The sequence below is a fragment of the Chiloscyllium punctatum genome, chromosome 8 (genome assembly GCF_047496795.1).
Source record: "Chiloscyllium punctatum isolate Juve2018m chromosome 8, sChiPun1.3, whole genome shotgun sequence".
Classification (NCBI taxonomy): domain Eukaryota; kingdom Metazoa; phylum Chordata; class Chondrichthyes; order Orectolobiformes; family Hemiscylliidae; genus Chiloscyllium; species Chiloscyllium punctatum.
This window is the reverse complement of record NC_092746.1, coordinates 56,661,260-56,679,726: the sequence shown is the minus strand read 5'-3', so window position 1 is coordinate 56,679,726 and position 18,467 is coordinate 56,661,260. Positions and strand designations below refer to the sequence as shown.

At 42.2% G+C, this 18,467-nt stretch overlaps 1 protein-coding gene across 6 annotated transcripts in view; it reads left to right on the top strand.

Moving 5' to 3' along the window:
• Nucleotides 1–18,467, top strand: part of grb10b (growth factor receptor-bound protein 10b) — a 184,299-nt gene that overhangs the window by 149,640 nt on the left and 16,192 nt on the right. For all 6 annotated transcript variants that reach the window (XM_072575629.1, XM_072575631.1, XM_072575630.1 and 3 more), the window contains 3 exons: nucleotides 5,075–5,173; nucleotides 14,023–14,100; nucleotides 17,231–17,347. In XM_072575629.1, the coding sequence (XP_072431730.1) occupies nucleotides 5,075–5,173; nucleotides 14,023–14,100; nucleotides 17,231–17,347 (294 nt within the window). The remainder of the gene's footprint in view (nucleotides 1–5,074; nucleotides 5,174–14,022; nucleotides 14,101–17,230; nucleotides 17,348–18,467) is intronic.

Genomic DNA, 18,467 nt, shown 5'->3' with positions numbered 1-18,467 from the left:
AGTATTACAAACTGAGGAGCATTGTGATAAACCTCATAAGGGTGTAGGCTGATAGAATTGACTGATACACAAACAAGTGAAGATTAATGCAGAAAAGTGGGAAATGGTTCACTTAATAGGACGAATGATGAGAGTGAGTCTGAAACAAAATATGTGCAAATCATTGAAGCTGGCAAGGAGTGCTGAGAAAGGGGTAAAGTATATAGAATCTCTGCTTTATGAATAGAAACTCAATTACAAAAGGGAAAAAAAAAGAACCTTCTCAAATACTGTTTAGCTTCAACTGGAATATTGTTTTGGTGTCCATATTGAGGGCGGCTCAGTGGCTAGCATTGCTGCCTGACAGCGCCAGGAACCCAGGTTCAATTCCATCCTCGGTGTGGAGTTTGCATGTTCTGCCCGTGTCTGCATGGGTTTCCTCCCACACTCCAAAGATGTGCAGGTTTGTTGAATTGGTCATACTAAATTACACATAATATTCAGGGATGTGTAGGTTAGGCACATTAGTCAGCGGAAATGTAGAGTAATAGGGTAGAGTAATGGATCTTGGAGGTTTGTTCTTCGGAGGGTCAGTGTGGACATGTTGGGCTAAAATGCCCGTTTCCACACTATAGGGATTCTATGGTTCTGTGATACTTTAAGAATGATCTAAGAAGCATGCTTTGCCGATTACTTTTGCATAATACCCTACTGCCTTCAAAGACCATTTAACATGAACAGCCAGACCCCTCGGCCCCCGCACACTGTTTATAACTATACCAGTTAGTTCATGTTATTTTTCCCCTATCCTTTACGCCACAATGGATCATCCCTCACTCTCTATTAGTTTCATCTGCTACCTGTACAACAATTTGGATGAGAATTTAGGAGACATGGTTAGCAAATTTGCAGATGACATCCAAGTTGGTGGTATAGTAGACAGTGAAGAAGGTTATCCAAGATTACAAACAAATTATGGTCAATTGGGTCAAGGGGCTGAGGAATGACAGGTAGAGTTTAATTTGGATAAATGCAAGGGTATTGCACTTTGGTAAAACAAACAAGGGCCTGATTTATATAGTTAATGGTAGGGTCCTGCATAATGTTGAAGAACAGAGAGGTACATAATTCTTTGAAATTTTCATAACAGTGTGGTTAAGAAGGTATTTAACAGGCTTGCCTTCATTTCACAGGCCTTTTGAATATAGGAGTTGGGATGTTTATGTTGAGGTTTTACAGGATGTTGGTTAGGCCTTAACAACAGTTACATAATGTTGTTAAACCTGAGAGCATACAGAAAAGATTTACAAGGATGTTGCCTCAATATGGACACTAAAACAATATTCCAGTTGAAGCTAAACAGTATTTGAGAAGGTTCTTTTTTTTTCCTTTTGTAATTGAGTTTCTATTCATAAAGCAGAGATTCTGTATACTTTACCCCTTTCTCAGCACTCCTTGCCAGCTTCAATGATTTGCACATATTTTGTTTCAGACTCACTCTCATCATTCGTCCTATTAAGTGAACCATTTCAGTTGCCAAGACTGGAAGATTTGAGTTATAGGGAGAGGCTGAATAAGCTGGGGATTCTTTTTTTCCCCTGGAGCTAGGGAACTTGGAAACATTTGGAGGCTGAGGGATGACTTTATAGATGTTTCTACAATCATAAGAGGTTTGAATAAGGTGAATAGTCGAGATCTTTTTCTTGGGGTAGGGTAGTTCAAAACTAGATGGCAGAGGTTTAAGGCAAGAGGGGAACAATTTAAAAAGGAACTTAGCAGTAACTTTTCCACACAGAGGGTGGTGACTGTATGGAATGTAGTGTATGCCAGAGGAGGTAGTGGAGGTGGGTACAATTACAGTATTTAAAAGGTATCTGGATGGGCATATGAATAAGAAGGTTTTACAGGGATATGGGCCAAGTGCTGACAAATGGAACTAGGTCAGGTTGGGATGTTTGGTGGCAGGTGGATGAGTTTGACCGAAGGGTCTGATTCCATGGTGTATGACTCTATCTTAAATATTTCAGTAATATTATTTCTCATTCTTCTAACTCCTAATGCATTTAGGCCCAACCAGCTGAACATTTCTGCATAAGGTATTCCCTTCAGCCCAGGCATGAATGAATCCAAACTGCTTCAAATATAATTATAGAGGAGCCTCGATTATCCGAACAACATGGGCAGGTGCTATTTTGATCAGATAGTTGATTATTCGGATAATCGATTTGACCTTAAACAAGGGAAGTAATACTGATCTAAGGCTGTGCTCTACCGGAGAGTTTGTTTAAATCTATAATTTTGATGAGTTTGCTGTTAAACAAACTAATCTTTACATTCTGCGAATCACAGGTTAAACGGAGAAGGACTAAACCCTTGCCATCACATAAATATATGAAATTCCAACATTAAACAAGGTCCCAAACAGCTTCTACAATCATAAGAGCATTTGTCAATTTTTATGAACTCCGTGTCGCAATAGAAAGACAAAAGCACCGCCTCGCGCATGCGTTTACTTTCTCTGCCATTTTGTTTTCATGAACAGCTCGATAAAGTGACAGGAATAAAGCTCTTACTTTTGTAAAGGGCTATGTAACTAACCCTTATGTAAAAAATATCCAGTCGCTGATTCTTCAGTTGCTTGTGTTTCTTTGTTTTTGCCAGTGTTTTCACATGTTCTTCAGTACAGGTAATCCGAATACACTTACCTCTTTGATGTAACATTTTTGCGGAACCTTGAGATCTTCGGATAATCTGAAATTTGGATAATTGATATTCGGATAATCGAGATTCCTTTGTATATATTTTCTTAAGTATGGAGATCAAAACTGTGCACATTACTCCCGACATTACTTCCGATGCAGTAGAACTAAGGCTCTGCAGAGATGCAGCAAAAGATTTTAAAATTCCACTTCCCTTACAATAATCACCAAGATTCAATTCATCTTCCTAAGTTGCAGCACCTGCGTACCAAAGTTTTTGATTCTTCTACCAGAGTACATATATTCTTCTACCTCTAGGTTCGTCAATCTCTCTTTTTCATTTTTTCTATTCTTCTTGCCAAAATGGGCAGGTTTGCCACATTATGCTCTACCTGCAAAATGTTTTGCTGAATCACAACAGTCTATATAGTTTTAGACCCCCGTGTTTCCTCTTGACAACTTACTTTCCTACCTATTGTTGTAACATCATCAAGTTTAGGTGCTTCACCTATCCATCCTGCCAAATCCCCAAAACTTCTGTAAAGGGGTCCCTTATTTCTTCAACTAGCTTGCCTTCAGTCTCCTTCCTGATTTGAATAGGTTTTGCAATAGCTATTTTCTGATGTGCAGAAGTAATTCCAAAATCTAGGGATTTAGAATTTACTATGTCTATAGTTGCTACTTCTAAGTCACTAGAATGCAACAATGCCCATGTCCTATGAGTGAATAAAATAAAATGCAAGTGATCAGATTCAGAGAGGCTATCTGCCTTTACTTCTAATATTTTCCCCAGTACCATCTTCTAATAGTTCCATACCATTCTTTGGGTCATGCATTCATCTGTCTAATCATTTTGACCCTACACTAATTTCTTGTGTTTTTTAGCTGGTAATCCAGATACTTGTGGTTCTGACTCTCAATTTAGCCAATAGCTGCTCATGATCCCCAAGCAGGACATCTTTTTGAGTCTTATCTACGCTGTAGGAATCCAAGTGGACCACTCCAACTGGATCCTCTCCAGCTAGAGCATGAATTTTCAAATCCTGGCTGTGCAGGCAATACACTCATGTACTTGTACTCTCACCAGCTGCAGAGCGCTATGATTATTCACCCTGGCTATACTGTCGGTCGCTACCACTACAGTTTCATTTATTATCACCATTTAAATGGTTCACCACATCATGATGCTGCAGTCAAATTGGTTTTTCACCTTGCAGCCTGGGTGTCTCATTTATTAAGTTCTAAGAACTTTAAACATTGATAGTTGCAAGCATTGAGGCTCCTTTTGATCGCCATCTTCTGCCTTATTGACAGTTTCATACTCATGTCATTGACAGTAGACCAGATCGTACAATGCTCACCTAAGACAGCCTTTTAGAATAAAGTAGCCAGGTAATTTTCCCCTTCCTTGATATTGCAGTCTAAAGCTTGGCCTCCAGCTCAATAAGCTGAACTAGAGTTTATCACACCACAGATATTTACTGCAGATGTCGTTGTCATGAATCACATGAGCATCCATGGGCTCCCACACTGTACAACTGCAAAACATCAACTGCCTTCATCATTTATATTATGTTCCATAACCTTAAAATGGCCCAGGGAGACAACATTGCAGAAATGCCTGTTGATCCCTCCTGATTATGGAAATCTCTCTGACCATTCCATTTCTGCTCCTTTGCCAATCTGTGCCATGGATTTATGTTGGACTACACCCTGCCAAGGTGTTCATCAGCCTCACTGGTATTTAGCATTAAAAAAATGCTAAATACATTTTTTGAGTGACACAATCCCTGGGGATTCCCTAGTTGCCTACCTCTTGCTACTCTATCTCTCACTACTGTTCGGTAGCCGTGCAGTAAACAAATCTTGGAGTATTCATTTCAGGAAATTCTTACATATGCACACACTGACTCCAACTGCTCTTGCAATCAGAAACCAAATCAAATAAAATTCACTCAACTGGTGGCACCTCTAGCCCACATGGCTAGCCAATACACCACAAGCTTCTTGAAATTACTATACGTCACAAAAGTTCCAGATTACAAGTCGCAATTTCCTTAAAAGAGAAGTCCTTTAGATCTAATTTTTTACCATTATTTATCTGTAATTTACTGTTACCCTTTGTTTTACAGCCATTAAATCCTTCTTTCACACTGCGTTAAATTGTTCTCCCCACCAGATTCCTCTTGCCATTTTGTTTAGTGAGTTGCTTTACTTATCAAATGCTTTAAATTCTGTGTATAAGTATCATATTTAACCCAGTTTTTTAGAAGAGATGCAATTAGTCTGTAAATTTGTTTTGAGCAACGAAAACTGCATCACAGTTCATGGGGGAAAACATCATATTCTGTCAGAAGTAATAGTATATATGACTGCTGTTTCCTTATCCAATCCAGCCCATAAAAATGAGGAATGAAACAAAGGACCTTCGACTATTCTGTGCAGAAGATGAGCAGAGCAGAACATGTTGGATGACAGCCTTTCGGCTCCTCAAGGTATTCTTTTGTAGCTGTAAATATAAATAATTTATTTCCATATCCTTATCAAAATGTTTTGTTTCTTCTAAATGATTTCTACTTTACTAGTCTTCTGTTGTGCTAATGACATTACAAAATTTGATTGTATCTTGCAATTTTTGACATTTTTCTTTGTGGCTTAAAATTGATATCTCCCCCAAAAAAATGATGTAGAATTAACCGGCAGCCATTGCTTCTGATGCAGACTGCACAACTATTTTCACTGCCTGCTAGTTAATACGATTTTATAGTAGCAGAATGTAACTTGTGCTAATTACAATTTTGAGCAGCTAATTGCTCTAAACAGGGGACCCCAAATCATGAGAGGCTAGTATCAGTTAAAACCAACCTGTACCACCAAGTGCACAGTGGCTCAAGCAAGTCTAGGAAGTTATCCTAACAGCGATTCTGAACTGGTAAGGGCAGAAGAATGACAGTAGATGAAAGGAATGAGGCTTCAAGATTTTCCATCACTGCACTTGGTAGCCTTGTTCAAGAAGGGGCTGAGAAAAGCAGCAACTATGCTTGGTCTACGGGCAGTAAGAGAGCCTCTGGACAAACTCTGTATCATCCAGGCATGATGACCAATGCTAGAATTCGCATTCTAATGTCTTAGATGCAATGTCATACAAAGTTCAGTGTCCTTACATCAGTGGACAAGATCAGTCAATCTATCTTCAAATGCCAGATTCCAACATGGGTGTTACTAGCCTCAGGGCTCATACCTTGCATTAAAAGTTTCACAGAGAAGACAATGGTCCAGTGATATTATCGTTAGTCTAAAAATACAGAAACTCAGCTCTTGTTCTGGGAACCTGGGTTCAAATTCTGCCATGGCAGTGGTGGAATTTGAATTCAATAAAAAAATCTGGAATTAAGAATCTACTGATGACCGTGAAACCATTGTCAATTGTTGGAAAATTCTGGTTCACTAATGTCCTTCAAGGAACAAAATTTGCCATCCTCACCTGGTCTGGCCTACAAGTAACTGCACATGCCAAGCAATGTGAGTGACTCTCAATTGTCCTCTGAATTGGCATAGACAGCCACTCAGTTATATCAATTGCGACAAAGTCTCGAAGAAACAACAAAGGATGGCAAGGGGACAAAAATGTACTCTGGGTGCTAGAATGCAGTGTCCACCACCAAGAGTGGCTTGGCAGCAGTACTGCTGATTGAGCTGGTCAGAGCCTAAAGGATGGAGAGGAATTTCTTAAGTGTGTACAAGACAATTTTCTGATTCAGTATGTGAATGTACCTACTAGAGAAGGTGCAAAACTTGACCTACTCTTGGAAAATAAGGCAGGGCGGGTGACTGAGGTGTCACTGGGGGAGCACTTTGGGGTCAGCAACCATAATTCTATTTGTTTTAAAATAGTGATGGAAAAGGATAGATCAGATCTAAAAGTTGAAGTCCTAAATTGGAGAAAGGTCAATTTTGACGGTATTAGGCAAGAACTTTCGAAAGCTGATTGGAGGCAGATGTTCGTAGGTAAAGGGACGGCTGGAAAATGGGAAGCCTTCTGAAATGAGATAACAAGAATCCAGAGAAAGTATATTCCTGTCAGGGTGAAAGGGAAGGCTGGTAGGTATAGGGAATGCTGGATGACTAAAGAAATTGAGGGTTTCGTTAAGAAAGAGAAGGAAGCATATGTCAGGTATAGACAGGATAGATCGCGTGAATCCTTAGACAAGTATAAAGAAAGTAGGAGTATACTTAAGAGGGAAATCAGGAGGGCAAAACGGGGGCATGAGATAGCTTTGGCAAATAGAATTAAGGAGAATCCAAAGGTTTTTACAAATATATTAAGGACAAAAGGGTAACTAGGGAGAGAATAGGGCCCCTCAAAGATCAGCAAGGCAGCCTTTGTGTGGAGCCACAGAAAATGGGGAGATACTAAATGAATAATTTGCATCAGTATTTACTGTGGAAAAGGATATGGAAGATATAGACTGTAGGGAAATAGGTGATGACATCTTGCAAAATGTCCAGATTACAGAGGAGGAAGTGCTGGATGTCTTCAAACGGTTAAAGGTGGATAAATCCCCAGGACCTGATCAGGTGTACCCAAGAACTCTGTGGGAAGCTAGAGAAGTGATTGCTGGGCCTCTTGCTGAGATATTTGTATCATCGATAGTCACAGGTGAGGAGCTGGAGACTGAAGGTTGGCAAATGTGGTGCCACTGTTTAAGAAGGGCAGTAAAGACAGGCAAGGGAACTATAGACCGGTGAGCCTGACCTCGGTGGTGGGCAAGTTGTTGGAGGGAATCCTGAGGGACAGGGTGTACATGTTTTGGGAAAGGCAAGGACTGATTAGGGATAGTCAACATGGCTTTGTGCGTGGGAAATCATGTCTCACAAACTTGATTGAGTTTTTTGAAGAAGTAACAAAGAGATTGATGAGGGCAGAGCAGTAGATGTTATCTATATGGACTTCGGTAAGGCGCTTGACAAGATTCCCCATGGGAGACTGATTAGCAAGGTTAGACCTCATGGAATACAGGGAGAACTAGCCATTTGGATACAGAACTGGCTCAAAGGTAGAAGTCAGAGGAAGGTGCTGGAGGACGGTTGTTTTTCAGACTGGAAGCCTCTGACCAGTGGAGTGTCACAAGGATCGGTGCTGGGCCCTCTACTTTTTGTCATTTGCATAAATTATTTGGATGCAAGCATAAGAGGTACAGTTAGTAAGTTTGCAGATGACACCAAAATTGGAGGTGTAGTGGTCAGTGAAGAGGGTTACCTCAGATTACAACAGGGTCTGGACCAGATGGGCCAATGGTCTGAGGAGTGGCAGATGGAGTTTAATTCACATAAATGCGAGGTGCTGCATTTTGGGAAAGCAAATCTTAGCAGGACTTATACACGTAATGGTAAGGTCCTAGGGAGTGTTGCTGAACAAAGAGACCTTGGAGTGCAGGTTCATTGCTCCTTGAAAGTGGAGTCGCAGGTAGATAGGATAGTGAAGAAGGTGTTTGGTATGCTTTCCTTTTATTGGTCAGAGTATTGAGTACAGGAGTTGGGAGAAAGTGAGGACTGCAGATGCTGGAGATCAGAGCTGAAAATGTGCTGCTGGAAAAGTGCAAAAGGTCAGGCAGCATTCTTCAGGAATTGCTGAAGAAGGGCTCAGGCCCGAAACGTTGATTCCCCTGCTCCTTGGATGCTGCCTGACCTGCTGCGCTTTTCTAGCAACACATTTTCAGTACAGGAGTTGGGAGGTCATGTTGCGGCTGTACAGGACACTGGTTAGGCCACTGTTGGACTATTGCATGCAATTCTGGTCTCCTTCCTATCGGAAAGATGTTATGAAATTTGAAAGGGTTCAGAAAAGATTTACAAGGATAGTTGCCAGGGTTGGAGGAACTGAGCTACAGAGAGAGGCTGAGCAGCCTGGGGCTGTTTTCTCTGGAGCTTCGGAGGCTGAGGGGTGACCTTATAGAGGTTTACAAAATTATGAGGGGCATGGATAGGGTAAATAGACAAAGTCTTTTCCCTAGGGTCAGGGAGTCCAGAACTAGAGGGGATAGGTTTAGGGTGAGAGGGAAAGATATAAAGGAGACCTAAGGGGAAACTTTCACGCAGAGTGTGGTACGTGTATGGAATGAGCTGCCAGAGGATGTGGTGGAGGCTGGTACAATTGCAACATTTAAAAGCATTTGAATGGGTATATGAATAGGAAGGGTTTAGAGGGATATGGGCTGGGTGCTGGCAGGTGGGATTAGATTTGGGTTGGGATGTCTGTTCGGCATGGACGGGTTGGACTGAAGGGTCTGTTTCCATGCTGTACATCTCTCTGACTCTATGACAAAGCTGCTTGACTGGGTCTGCAGCAGATGGTGAGGGAAAAATATACTTGACCTCATCCTTACCAGTCTGCTTGTCTGCCTGATTCTATTTAAGCACCATGTGATCTGTATGTCCTTGTATGCTGTGATCCGCCTATACTGCTCACAAAATACAACTTCCTACTGTACTTACTTACATGTGACTGCAATAAATGAAATCAAATGCTGGCTGCAGATGCATGACTGTATTAGTAAGAGTGACCACCCCACAGTCCTCGTGGCGACGAAGTCCTGACTTCACGTTGAGAATAAGTTCCATCATGTTGTTTGGCATAATCACCATGTGAAATAGGATAGACTTCAAACAGATCTTGCAACTCAATACTGGGCATCAAAGAAGTGCTGTGAGCCTTCAGCAGCAGCAGAATTGTACTCCAGCACAATCTGCAACTTCATGGCCTGGCATAAACCCCATTTAAGCCAGTTCAGTAAAGAGTGCAGAAGGGCACGACAGGAGCAGAACTTGGCTTACCTGAAAATATGGTGTCAACCTGGTGAAGCTACCCAGTGGGAATACTTGCATACCAAACAGCATAAGCAGCAAGTAATGGACAGAGCTAAGCAATCCCACAGCCAATGGATCAGATTTAAGCTCTACAATCCTGCCACATCCAGTTGTGAATGGTGATATGGACAATTAAACAACTTACTGAAGGCAGAGGCTCCACAAATATCCACATCCTGAATGATGAAAGGGCCCAGTACATCAGTACAAAAGATAAGACTGAAGCACTCACCGCAATCTTCAGCCACAAGTGTTGAGCAGAGGATTCATCTCAGCCTTCACCAGTGTTCCCCAAAGTTACAGATGCCTGTCTTCAGCCAATTCAATTCAGTTCATGTGATTTCAAGAAACCATTGGCGACGACAGACACTGCAAGGATTATGGGCCCTGACAACATTCCAGCAAAAGTACTAAAGATTTGTGCTCCCCATCCTCAATTTTGAAAGGGTCCAGCACATCAATGCAAAAGATAAGGCTGAAGGGGAACTTATTCTCCCCTAGCCAAGCCCTTCTAGTACAGTTACAACACTGGCATCAACCTAATAATATGGAAGGTTTCCCAGGGATGCTTTCTACCACCCCAGCATTCTACACTCGATCATGAGTAAAGCTATGGAACATGCCATCAATAGTGTTATCAATTAACACCTGCTCACCAATAACCTGCTCAATGGTGCCCAATTTGGGTTCCACCAGTGCCACTCAGCTCCTGACCTAATTATAGCCTTGGTTCAAACATGGACAAAATTGCTGAATTCCAGAGGTGAGGTGAGAGCGACACCAACGCTGCATTTGATCGAGTGTGGGCATCGGGGACTCCGAGCAAAACTGGATTCAATAGGTATTGGGGACAAAATCTCTGCTGGTTGGAGTCATACCTGGCACATAAGATGCTTGTAGTTCCTGGAGGTCAGTTATCTTAGCTCCAGGGCATCTGTGCAGGAGTTCCTCAGAGAAGTGTCCTCGGCCCAACTATCTTCAACTGCTTCATCAATGCCATTCCCTCCATCATATGGTCAGAAGTGGGGATATTCCCAGCTGATTACACAATGGTCAGTACCATTCATAACTCTTCAGATACTTAAGCAGCCATGTTCAAATGCCACAAGATCTGGATAATATCAAATGACAATGAACATTTGCACCACAAATGCCAGGCTATGACTATCACCAATAAAAGATCATCTAACCTTCAGCCCTTGATTCAATGGTATTACAGTTACTGAACCCCCCCCCCCCCCCCCCCCCCCCTCCCCCCACTATCAACACCTTTGGGCTTACCCAACTCAACTGGATTCGCTACAAGAGCAGGTCAGAGGCTAGGAATACTGCAGCATGTAATTCCTGTTCTGACTCCCCAGTGCATGTCCATCATCTGCAAGGCACAGGTCAGGAGTGTGCTGGAATACTCTTCACTTGCTTGGATGAGTACAGCTCCAAAAACACTCAAAAAGCTTGATAGCATCCAGGACAAAGCAGCTTGCTTTATTGGCACTGCATCTACAAGCATCTATTCCCTCCATCACCAGTGCTCAGCAACAGTGTTTACTATCTGCAAAATGCACAGCAGAACATCTCCTTTGATCCTCAGACAGTACCTGCCGAACCTGTGACCACTTTCATCTAGAAGGACAAGGGCCGCAGATACATGAGAACGCTACCACCTTCAAGTTCCCCTGCAAGCCACTCACCATCTAACTTGGAAATATATTGGCATTCTTTCACTGTCACTGAGTTAAAATCATGGACTGCCCTGTCTAATTGCATTGTGGGTCAACCCACAGCAGGTGGACTGCAGCGGTTCAAGAAGGCACGTCACCACCACCTTCTCTCGGGCAACAAGGAACAGGCAAGAGAAACTGGCCAGATAGCGATGCCCACATCCCAAAATAAATAAGAAAAAAACCCACACCCTTGTTATCACTTGTAATTTGCAACCTGGGCACACTGACAACTGTTCAACCAAACCAACTGCATTAGCTGTCAAGTTTCACCACAGTTAATAAATTACTTTCCTGTCTTGCAATGAGAAATAGAATTGCTCAACCTGCAATCAACAGGCAGAGCTGTATGTCCTTATTTTGATTTGAGTGACTCTGGTTAAGGCAGTGGCAGGGCATAGGGCTGAAACCAGAGAAGTTTTCATGCCTCTCTTGCTTCCATCCACAGCAATCCCCTCCTGACCATTCCATTTTTTAACCATTGTGCTTTCCCACTTTACTATCTCAAAAACTATATTGTAACTGAAGCCACTTGATATATCAGTGTTTCAGTGATAGCTAAAGTTAAGATTTCAGTCATGCAAAGTCAGCTTTCTATATTGCGTGCTAAAACTCCAGTGTGCCATATAAGCACAGACTACTGTTACAAGTACCAATGTTCAGAGGAGCATCAGAGATGTCACACTATCCCAGTAGTCTCACCAACAAGAACTCTACTCCAGAGGGATGACATTAGCTCAACGGAGGACACATCTGTTGCCCTTTCTAGCATTCCTATCCTTACCACTGTCACTCTGCCCAAAGCTTTGCTGTTTTCTGTCGACTAGCTGTTGCGTCAGTTGCCAAGTCTAGTCTTGGACCATCTAGGTACAGAGTTACTTGAAACATCTACGAAGACCATATTCAGTTTCCTCAACTAAAAGTCTTTCATTAGCCATGTTTAAGTCACCAGGTTAATACCACACAGGAGCACCAAATTAGGTACAAGGAGAACTGCCGCAAAGGATATGTACAAAGGTGATAAATTAGCATTTGTGTATATTGTGGCATTATTTGTTTTGGTATATTTATGTTAGGTTTTTTATTTTTGAATTGTGGCTAAGCCGATAGGCAAATGGTCAATTAGAGGAAAGGTATGGCCTGGGACAATGAGGGATTGGGATTGTGTTCACTGGAATCAGAGTTGGATGAGTTATTTATATAAGATAAGGCTTGGGACTATTGATAACACAGTTCTTACGTTGCATACGCTCATATCAAATTGGATGAGATGTTCAAGGATAACCCAGATAAAATTTGGCTTTCTAGGTTGATTCCTCCTTTCATCTTCATTCTCATCAGCTGCTGGCCAGTTAGCTGGTGGCAAGGGCTGCATCCTTATGAAGAAGTTGTATATTGTATAGTAGACCATTTGGTGCCATTCTTTTGCATAGTGCATGGCTTTCACAATAATCATGCTATGTTCAGGTACATGGAGTAGTAAGTGGATAAACCTTGTTGCCATGCCCCGAATTTGGCATGGTAACTCATTTGCAAATGGCACAATGGATTGTGCACAATCAAAGTATTGGGATGTCTGCCAGGTTACCAAAGTTGACCTGGATACTTTGGTGTGCATGGTTGTACACTGAATGGATGTTGAGGCAGTGAATTTCTTACTGGTGGTGGTGTATCTTGATTGATGCAGGGCATTCACAAAAGGATGTGCATACAGTTGATGCATAAAATCATCTGGGGAACTCTAAAAGTCAAGTGAAACCATTTATATACTCTATTACATAAATAAAGAGTGCTGGAGAAACTCAACAGGTCTGGCAGCGTCCGGAGAGAAAATCAGAATTAAAGTATTGAGTCTAGTGACCCTTCATCAGCTGTTGTTCCCTGACAAAATAAGCATGAAATGCAATCTACTGTCTTTGAATACAAAGCATTGCTAACTTTTCTTTTGCAAGCCGTGTGACAAACTGTGAGTTGTTGCCATTTCTTTGCCACAGAAAGTTGCATATTTCAGTGAAGACATCCTGTCTGAAATACAGATATTTCAAGCACACTTACTTACTGAAATTCAGAAAATTCTTCAGTTTTTTTTTTGGATGGATACAGCTTGCTTTTGAGAATCCATGTCACCATCCTCTTCCCCATCAGTAGTAGCTGGTGTTGCTCTCCCTGTACTCTGGTCATTCTCCCAGTCCTTCGGTATTCAAGAAGTTATGCCTCCCGCTGCACCAGTGTCTGACAGCAGCTAAGTTAGCCAGAATTTAGCATCAAGTCCTTCAGCATTATGACATCACACTGTTAACATTACTTTAAAGAACTTTTGCAAGTGTCACATACTTTCATGATCACACCAACAGTCCGCTGAGGTTGAGAAGTAACTTCTGTATGTAGTTAATGATCCATTTAGACAGCAGTGGTGGGGATCTTCCTTGCTATTTAATCACTTTTATGCATGATGAAGGGAAATCATTAGCTTGAGCTTCAAAATGTTAACACTGACATCAAAACAGCATTGCATGCTGATTGACATCATGATCTGCCTCCATTTGGCATGTGCATGAATGCAAGTAGCAGTATACAATCTGGTGGGATTCACAATACAGGTATAAACATGCATTTGAATCTCTAAGAATTGCACACCTAAATTTAATTAAATCTCTTCATTAGAAAATAGATATGGAGTCACCATGTAATCCCAGCTTTCTCTTTGTAAAATTTATCATTGCTGTTTTAAGTTAACATTTGTTTCTTTTCTGTAGTATGGCATCCTGTTGTACCAGAACTATCGGATTCCTCAACAAAGAAAAACATTACTATCCCATTTCTCTACACCCGTGGTAGGTCATCTTCTTTCTTTAAAACATTTTGATTCTCTTCTGTCCTCTCCTGAATTTTTAATCTTTTTCACTGAAGTGCATTTTTGAAAGTTTCAAAAGTTTCGGGGGGGGGTTTAAACTAATTTGGCAAGGGGATGGGATCCGGACTTGTAGTCCAGCAAGTAAGCTAGCTGTGTGTCAGGATGCCCAAGACTGTAGGGAGGCTGTGGAGAAGGTAGCACTGACAGGGACTACTTGTGGACACAGAGATGGGCTCAAGTGCGTATACTTCAACGCAAGGAGTATCAGAAATAAGGTGGGTGAACTTAAGGCGTGGATCGGTACCTGGGACTACGATGTTGTGGCCATCACGGAAACGTGGATAGATGAGGGACAGGAATGGCTGTTGGAGGTTCCTGGTTACAGATGTTTCAGTAAGATTAGGGAGGGTGGTAAAAAAGGAGGGGGGGTGGCATTGCTAATTAGAAATGGTATAACGGCTGCAGAAAGGAAGTTTGAGGGGGATCTGCCTCTGGAGGTAGTATGGGCTGAAGTCAGAAATAGGAAAGGTGCAGACACCTTGTTGGGTGTTTACTATAGGCCCCCCAATAGCAGCAGAGATGTTGGGAAACAGATTTTGGAAAGGTGCAGAAGCCACAGGGTCGTAGTCATGGGCGACTTCAACTTGCCAAATATTGATTGGAAGCTCTTTAGATCAAGTAGATTGGATGGGACGGTGTTTGTGCAGTCCAGGAACTGCGGTGTCCAGGAAGCTTTTCTAACGCAGTATGTAGATTGTCCAACCAGAGGGGAGGCCATATTGGATTTGGTACTCGGTAATGAACCAGGACAAGTGGTGGGCTTGTTAGTGGGTGAACATTTTGGTGATGGTGACCACAATTCTGTGACTTTCACCTTGGTTATGGAGAGAGATAGGTGCGCACAACAAGGTAGATTTTACAATTGGGGGAAGGAAAATTACGATGCTGTAAGACAGGATTTGAGGAGCATATGTTGGGAGCATAGGCTGTCAGGGAAGGATGTGGTGGAAATGTGGAACTTTTTCAAGGAGCAGATACGGCGTGTCCTTGATATGTATGTACCTATCAGGCAGGAAAGAAATGGTCATGTGAGGGAGCCTTGGTTGACGAGGGAGGTTGAATGTCTAGTAAAGAGGAAGAAGGAGGCTTACATAAGGTTGAAGAAACAGAGTTCAGACAGAGCAGTGGAGGGATACAGGATAGCCAGAAGGGACCTGAAGAAAGGGATTAGGAGAGCTAAGAGAGGGCATGAAAAATCCTTGGCGGATAGGATCAAGGATGTGAGAAACCTGAGAATGACGAGAACGAGCGTAGGTCCGATCAAGGACAGTAGTGGGAGACTGTGTATTGAGTCGGAAGAGATAGGAGAGGTCTTGAACAAGTAATTCTCTTCAATATTTACGAACAAGAGGGACCGTATTGTTGAAGAGGAGAGTGTGAAACGGACTGTTAAGCAAGAAGAGATATTTGTTAGGAAGGAAGATGTGTTGGACATTTTGAACAACTTGAGGATAGACAAGTCCCCTGGGCCTGACGGGATATATCCTAGGATTATGTGGGAAGCAAGAGAGGAAATTGCAGTGAATCTTCTCGTCTTCACTGGCAACGGGGGTGGTACCAGGGGACTGGAGAGTAGCGAATGTTGTGCCCCTGTTCAAAAAAGGGAATAGGGATAACCCCGGGAATTACAGGCCAGTTAGTCTTTCTTCTGTGGTCGGCAAAGTAATGGAAAGGGTACTGAGGGATAGGATTTATGAGTATCTGGAAAGACACTGCTTGATTAGGGACAGCCAGCACGGATTTGTGAAGGGTAGGTCTTGCCTTACAAGTCTTATTGAATTCTTCGAGGAGGTGACCAAGCATGTGGATGAGGGTAGAGCAGTGGATGTAGTGTACATGGATTTTAGTAAGGCATTTGATAAGGTTCCCCATGGTAGGCTTATGCGGAAAGTCAGGAGGCATGGGATAGAGGGAAATTTGGCCAATTGGATAGAAAACTGGCTAACCGGTCGAAGTCAGAGAGTGGTGGTAGATGGTAAATATTCAGCCTGGAGCCCAGTTACAAGTGGAGTTCCGCAGGGATCAGTTCTGGGTCCTCTGCTGTTTGTAATTTTTATTAATGACTTAGATGAGGGAGTCGAAGGGTGGGTCAGTAAATTTGCAGATGATACGAAGATAGGTGGAGTTGTGGACAGTGAGGAGGGCTGTTGTCATTTGCAAAGGGATTTAGATATGATGCAGTGCTTGGCTGATGAGTGGCAGATGGAGTTCAACCCTGCCAAGTGTGAGGTTGTCCATTTTGGAAGAACAAATAAGAATGCAGAATACAGGGTTAATGGTAGGGTTCTTAGTCAGGTGGAGGAACAGAGGGATCTTGGGTCTATGTACATAGATCTTTGAAAGTTGCCACTCAGGTGGATAGAGTTTGTAAGAAGGGCTATGGAGTATTATCGTTCATTAGCAGAGGGATTGAATTCAAGAGTTGTGAAGTGATGTTGCAGCTGTACAGGACTTTGGTTAGGCCACAGTTGGAGTACTGTGTGCAGTTCTGGTTGCCTCACTTTAGGAAAGATGTGGAAGCTTTGGAGAGGGTGCAGAGAAGATTTACCAGGATGTTGCCTGGAATGGAGAATAGGTCGTACGTGGATAGGTTGAGAGTTCTCGGCCTTTTCTCGTTGAAACGGCGAAGGATGAAGGGTGACTTGATAGAGGTTTATAAGATGATCAGAGGAATAGATAGAGTAGACAGTCAGAAACTTTTTCCCCGGGTACAACAGAGTGTTACAAGGGAACATAAATTTAAGGTGAAGGGTGGAAGGTATAGGGGAGATGTCAGGGGTGGGTTCTTTACTCAGAGAGTGGTGGGGGCATGGAATGCGCTGCCCGTGGGAGTGGTAGAGTCAGAATCATTGGCGACCTTTAAGCGGCATTTGGATCGGTACATGGATGGGTGCTTAATCTAGGTTAGAAGTTCGGCACAACATCGTGGGCCGAAGGGCCTGTTCTGTGCTGTATTGTTCTATGTTCTATGTTCTATGTTCAATGTACTTGCTTTTGTCAGTGAATCATGTACATCACAAATGTTATTTTGTTTCTATCATCCTTTTTAGAGAAGCATATCTGAAAATTCTTTGGTAGCTATGGACTTCTCTGGACACACGGGTCGGGTCATTGAAAATCCTGCAGAGGCCCAAAATGCAGCCATGGAAGAAGGTCATACATGGAGGGTAAAGACATTTCTTAACCCTTTTTCAAGTCCTCTACGGCAGAAAACATTGTAATGAATACTGGAGAAAAAGGAGAGTGGACTGACAGGAGGTTGAAATAAGATAGCACTTGTTTGGTTGGGGTAGCAAGTTTGTAGGGCTGAATAGGTTAAAGAAGAATTTAGATCTTAGAGTAATTACTTAAATTTCAAACTTTGTGCTGAGTTCACTGTCAGTCATTGAATATTGGGATAAGATGCAGAAAGTAAAGTTTTTGATGTGTTGAGGTTTGTGGAAGCCAAACAATGGGAAACCAGTTAAAGCAATGGAATAATAAAGGAGGTGCCAAAGGCTTGAACAAGAGTTGAATGGAAAAACGACTGATGTCAGAGTAGGTGATGTGCTGCTGGGAGTGCTGTTAATGTGTTCGCATGATGGCGATAATACAGCTGAAACTGGTGGTTTTGGATACAGTGATACAGTTCAGACAAATCTAATTCAGCCTGAAATAATGATTGGGAAGGATACAAAGTCAGAGGCATGAATGCAGAGTTTCTAATTGTAAGAAAACTTTCGGAAGATCCAAAATGGATGACGGGAAAAAAATTGTGGTTGTAAGAGCTGCTTCTTTTGTGAGATATTTTAGATTTTGGAGGTAATTTCCTCGAATGCCAGGAGCTGCAATTACTGTTTTATTTGCTGTAGCATTGTTTTGGAACCTTGACGGATAAAGATCAAACAATGGCAACTTTAAAAGGAGGAAGACAGCCAAAAGGCACTGACCACACAGTCGGTGAGGGCGAAAGAGAGAAAGAAACCTACACTGCTAACTGACACAGCATTGAATCTGCACAGTTAGTACTTTTGCTGTTTTGAGTTCATGAATCTGTGGACATTAGAGTGCATCCAGGAAAAATAAACGAACAGTAAAATTCACAGCTGACCTTGGACGAACCTCTGTGGGAGAGCTCATAGCACAGGAGCAGATAAGTGCATAGCTTTTAAGTGTAATCTTGCTGTAAATCTACAATAGTGAGTATAGTGGGTTCTTTCTTGATTATATGTTTTATTGAAATCTGTCTCTTGATTACATTTCAAAAATATATACCATAAGTACTAAGTTAGTCAGAGCAGTGGCTTT